A 6,232-nucleotide genomic window follows, 5' to 3' on the forward strand; every position below is an offset into this window, starting at 1 on the left:
CCCCCCCCGCCTCTGGATCAGACACCAAATGAGAAGCTTTTTATCTATTTCTGTCTCAGAACAGAAGATACATCTGATGCATTCATTCATCAAAATAAACATGAGACAAATAATTCCACATTGGTGGCTGTTCAAGGCACTGGGAACATAGAGACAATACAGACAAGGCCCCTGTTCTCATGGAATCAGCAATCCAAACGGGAAAGACAGAAAAACACATGATTGCATAGAAAAAACATCTGAAGTGGTGTTGGGCAGGTGGTTAAAATTAGATGATAAGCAACTCAGTGAGGACCTGTCTCTAAGTAAAATACAAAATAGGACTGGGATTGTGGCTCAGTGATCAAGTGCCCCTGAGTTCAATCCCTGGTAACCCCCCCACAAAAAAAATGATTGGATAGCTGCTTTAGACTGGGGGGTTGGGAAAGGCTACCCCAGGAGGTAGAAGGTAGATCAGGTAGATATTAGAATGATGAGAGAGAACCCATCAAGGGAAGATCAAGGAAAAGAGAATTCCAAAAAGAATAGTCAAGGTAAAGCCTTGGGGGTGGGAAGAAGATTCATCTATTAAACAGAACAGAACAGAACAGCCAGCAAGGCTGTGCCATGTGGGCAAAGAAAGTGATAGAGAGGAAGAAGCTGGCCATGTAGAAAGGGCCCGATCGCAGCAGGATCTGTGAGCCAGAGGAGGATTTAGGTATTAAGTGCAGTGAGGAAAAAGTCAGAAGGGGAATTACAGGATCTGATTTTCCCTCTACAAAAGATCCCTGTAGATGCCACATGGCAAATGGAAATTACCAGGGAACAGTAGAAGACTTTGGGAACCTGAGGCCAGGTGTAAAGTACGCTTGTGCCCATGAATGCACTGAACTGCTCAAACTTCACCAAAGACCAAGCAGTTGTGAGATGTTTCCGTGGATTTGTCTGACTTTGGTAAGACCCTGTGACCACAGGAAGAACCGCCTAAGGGAGTGCATTGACTGGTTGCTATCATGACCTGCCGTGTTTGTTCTCCTTGAGATCCTGGCCTGGTCAGGTAGAGCGAGTCCTTCCACTCCCCTGTGCCTCAGGTACATGCTACACAGTTGTCTGCTCCACAGATCCTGAGTTCTGTGAAGACTGTCCCTTGTCTTCTGTGGCACTAATTGCCTAACATGACACCTAGTCCTTCCTAAAAGCACAATAAAGTATGAAAGAGTGGCTTAGTGAGACCCTAAACAACTTATCCATACCCTGTCTCAAAAAAGAAAAAGAAAAATGCTGGGACATGGCTCAGTGGTAAAGTGCCCCTGGGTTTAATCCCCAGTACCAAAAAAAAAAAAAAAAGTGTGAAGCCAAAGGGCAGAACAATGTTGGAAACGCCCACCATACAGAGGACACCCAAGCCCACTTCCTTACCTGTGGGGTGAGTCGGGGTCGAAGCAGGTCTTGCGAACGTCAGTCACCTCGGGGTCACAGCAGTCCCCATCATCAAAGTCGTTCAGCATGTTGTTGCATTCCACGTGACAGAGCCCGTCCCTGCGGTTCCAGGAATAGCAGCGGCCCTGTAGGCGGCAGTCACCTCCATCATAGCCGGTGAGCGGGTGCTCACACTCAGGGTCACAATGGTCGTTGCCAATCTTGCTGGGCTCACAGTTCACAAGCACAGCCCGGTGGTGCAGGGTGGAGTTGTGGACCTGGTGGATGCTCAGCTGCCAGCTGATGTTGTAGCGACTGAAGGCCTCAGTCAGCGCCTCATGCTGCCTGCGGATCTGCTCCTCGCTCACAATGGGATGCCCACCTTCATCATCACAGATGTTCACCACCTGATAGCGGATCACCTTCTCTCCCCGAAGGGGCCAGTATCTGTTGTACTGGGAGATCAGTTCCACATTGTCACACACAGTTTGCCCACAGAGTGGGGGCTGCAACGGTGACATGAGCTCAGGCTCTGGCTGGTGGCCCTGGAGAACCTCCAGGCGGGGATATTTCTCATCCCTAAAGGGGACCCACTGTTCCTTCAGAGGATCAAAACTGGCCGTCAGGATTAGGGTGGTCAACTCCTCCACGCCACTGGGATGCTGTGGACTGTGTTGTAGGCGACTTTGTGCCAGGGCAGTTGCCCAGAAGACCAGAGTGCCCAGGTGTCCACGGAAATAGTGCCCGTCATCAGAGCTGTCTCCCCCCAGGAGCAGGGAGCGGCAAGAAGCCATGAAGGGGCTGTTCAGGGGTCCAGACTGGTCTAGACTACTAGCCACCCGGGTGCCATCCACATACAGGGCCATGCGCTGTCCGTCATAAGTGGCTGCCACATGTGTCCATGTACCTGGTTGGTAGCGGCTGTGGCCAGTCACCATGGTGGCTTTCTTCACACGATCAGTGCGGAGGGAGAAGAAGAAGCGAGCGTCTCGCCTTCCCTTGTCCTTCCCTGTGCGGATCCCCAGGGCCCATCCCTTATCATTGACTGTGTGGGTGCAGTTATCAAACACGCCTGGGAAAGAAGAATCAAAGGGAGACATACCAGATACAAAGGGAGATGGAGAAAAGGAGAAGAAAACCCATGTAAATGGCCAGAATATAGAGTTTTAATGGAAAAAAAGTGAGTGATACAGTTTCCCCACGTGGAGTGCTGGTCCATATCCCAAATTAGACCATCTGCCAGCTTCCATTATCAGAAGGAATCTGATTTGAGAATCCACCCAGTTTGGCCCATTCTGGTATTTTAAAATAACCAAATGGAAGCTGAAAAATGGGTATCCAATGCAAATGACAACCATCCTTTAGCACTTCATCAGGAACACTCTTCATGTGTCTGGACTCTGAGTCCTGGCCTTCCCTTACTGATCCTAACTCCTTTCCAAATCCTCAGAAGTCTTGTGGACAGTCCCTGATTCTGCAAACAACAGTAATCTCCTGTCCCCTCCAAAAGTCTTTTTTTCTCTATTGAACATTAAAATGATGATTCTCATAGAGAAAATAAGGAGTTGGTGACTCAAGGAGTCTGTCAAAGACTATACATAACATTGTTCCTAGCCTGCTATTTCTTGCAGTACCTCTCAATGGGCAAAAATAATTTTTTTAAATTTATGGATTTTTTATTTATATATGACAGTGGAATGCATTATAATTCTTATTATACATATAAAGCACAATTTTTTCATATCTCTGGTTGTACACATAGTATATTCACACCAATTCATGTCTTCATACCTGTACTTTGGATAATAATGATCATCACATTGCACCATCATTAATAACCCCATGCCCCCTCCCTTCCCTTCCAACCCCTCTGCCCTATCTAGAGTTCATCTACTCCTCCCATGCTCCCTCTCCCTATCCCATTAAGAACCAGCCTCCTTATATCAAAGAAAACATTTGGCATTTGGTTATCAATCCCAGGGAACAAATGTTTCCCAGATAAAGCAAAATGGTATCAGTCCCAGCTGAAAAAATCATGGAGTTGATTATGAGAATGACTGTTCTATACCCAAAACTGCCCACCCACTATAACCACAAGCTGAACTTCCCAGATAAATGAAGATCCCTGCCATTCACTGCCTCACCACCTTGCTCAGAGCAGGCACAGGACTGTTAAGTCTATTTGAATGAACAAAGGCAGGAATACCTGCGGATACCCAATCACTGCTATGTTGGCAGGAAGAGAGTATGGTCCAATAGTATGGTCCAATGTGTCAGAGCCATGGGCACAAGGGAACCAGAGGCAATCTGGAGACCTTGAGTGCTCCCAGCAACCAGTGGCTGATTAACCCACCCTGTCTTCTGGGGGGCCTCTTCTTATAGTCTCAGGGGTTTGAATTTGTAAGATAATGAAGGCAATATACGCTGACATGGAAATATATAATAAATGTTTGTTAATCTGATGAATAAACAATGGGAGAAATCGACTATCCTTAGATTCATGTGCCCAGCAATAGTAGCAAGAGTCCTTCTTCCCCAGACTGTTGAACAAGAATTTTATTTATCCTTGATCTTTTATATAGTCCAAGCCAATACTACTCATCTATGGATGGTCTCGATTTACAAGTAGGATGCTTCCCATTCTGATGGCAGTAGCTGTATTTTTATAAATAACAGAATATCTGTTCTTATCCCAAAGTAAATTACATGTGAATTAAAAGATAAAAATTATTTTTTCCAAAGACAGCTCCTAACCGACCCAGTGATTCAAACAACAACGATACTTGGTAGAACTGATGATGAGAAGCTACGTATAATGTGATGGAGATGCTCCCGTTTGGGTTTGGGTTTTACTGTTTTTATGACTAGATTTGTTAAAGAAGCTTAAAAATATTGCTTTGAAAATTCTTGTGTTAGGTAGATTTTCAAAAAGTAAGGCAAGCCTGCTCAGATGGATACTTAGTTTCCTGATTCATATTTTCTTTTTGGTTCATATATTTTTATAAGTACTACAGAGCCTTAATTATGTGTGTCTGCTGACTTGTGAATGAGTGTGCTACAGTATTTAAAATAAGTACCAGAGAAGTACTAATTTGTCAGCTATATGCTGGTTTTTAGGAAAAGAATTGGGTAGTCCAATTTATATATGTTACATTTACAGGTATGTGTATGAATTGGGGTATAAATTACTACATTTGGCATATAAATTACCAGATAATTGACTTGATTATCTGCCAGGCATCTAGTTACCATTTTGAGCACTTTAATTTACTTAAAAACTTCTATTTAATTATCAATAAAATAATTATTTCTACTTACTTTCCTCAAAGGAAACTATAAAATTCACCATTGAGTTGCAAATTTGCCACATTTGCCAATTTCTGTGGTGTAAATTACTCCCACAATGGCCAATTTCAAGTTACCACATGATGTCATAGACATGGGGCTGGAGAGAGAAACACACAATTGGCTCTGGTGAGCCAGTCTGAGCCATTTCCAGCACTGCAGGACTAAACAGGAAAGCAGATGCAAGCTGCCAGAGGTCTCCTTTTCCCTCTGACTAAAGTAGATGTGGCTGCTTTTCTGATGATCTGATTTTCCTGTGATTTTAAAAAGGGTAAATATTGCCTCCACTCTGGGTTTTGACTTTAATAAGACATCTACTTGTGAGCAGTGACCAATCATACCTGGGCACAAAATGCATCCATCCAACACCTGCTTTTCAGTACCCTTTAACCACAAGCTAGGGTCACAGCAGCTGCAGCTGCACAGCCCCCACATATCCTGAGAAGGACCCCAAGGCCTGCTTTCTCTACCTCATTAAACAGAAACAAAACAAAATATGTTTAAAAGGGAAGTTACAGAATCACCACATTCGGGAGACTTCTCTGACTTCTCAGTCTAGTACTATGAGGGCTGACAGACCAACTTCATTTAAGCCAGCACCATCTCCACGGTGCAACTCTGAGCTTGTGTAACATTGCGATTTTATAACTTTGGATGTACATGTGATGGAAGCAAGCACATTATAACTTGTTTATTCATCAAAGCCACATTCTTGGGAAGAACAGAGGGAACAAACAGATCATGAATATGATTTATGAAATCACTCAACACCACACTGAACTATGATAGCTCATCATTAGAAAAATCAGATCAAATGATGTAACTTAAAAGATGGTGATGGTGTTGAAGCCAAACATTCGGACCACATCATCTTAAAATTTTAAGAATAATTTTTTCATCTCTTGCTTACAACTACCTTCTGTTATATGTCAACGTTCATTAAATTTAAACTTGTTTTAACACCTTATCTTGTATTTAAACTGAGTTTAGAAGAAAAAGAAAGTAAATAAAGTGAGCATATCTCTTCTATTGTATTACTGCCCCCAGCTCCAGAAATCACATTTAGAGACCATGGGTATCTTAAAAGAATAATACACTCATATGTGTCCTCCACAAAAATCATTTGTATCCAGTTCTCTACTATTTTTAATTACCAGCATTTGGAAATATAGAGTCAACTTTCCTCAAGGAAAAAGTCCTCTTCTAAAATTGGAATATATTCTTCCAGACTGATTATGAAAACCTCTACTGAAAAAGGGGGAAGATGGCGGCGAGGGGAGTGCATTACCCCCGTGTGCTGCTTCACTGTGTGGGAGTATGACAAGTCAGGACGGCTAAAGGATATCTTGTTAGGAATTTCCAGCAATAGTGGGGTGCTCCGGAACCTGGAGGAAGGATTTCCATCGCACGAGGATCGGCTACGGGGACTCAAACGCGAGAGGTTTGTCGCACGGAGGGTAACTGCTTATTCAGCAAATCGCCCCGCGGC

General features: G+C 43.7%; 1 protein-coding gene across 1 annotated transcript in view; it reads right to left on the reverse strand.

Moving 5' to 3' along the window:
• Window positions 1–6,232, reverse strand: part of Pappa2 (pappalysin 2) — a 256,472-nt gene that overhangs the window by 220,369 nt on the left and 29,871 nt on the right. Inside the window, exon 3 of the mRNA XM_015492059.2 lies at window positions 1,399–2,470. Coding sequence (XP_015347545.1) covers window positions 1,399–2,470 — 1,072 coding nt within the window. The remainder of the gene's footprint in view (window positions 1–1,398; window positions 2,471–6,232) is intronic.

The sequence above is a fragment of the Marmota marmota genome, unplaced genomic scaffold (genome assembly GCF_001458135.2).
Source record: "Marmota marmota marmota unplaced genomic scaffold, marMar, whole genome shotgun sequence".
In the NCBI taxonomy this organism is placed as follows: Eukaryota; Metazoa; Chordata; class Mammalia; order Rodentia; family Sciuridae; genus Marmota; species Marmota marmota.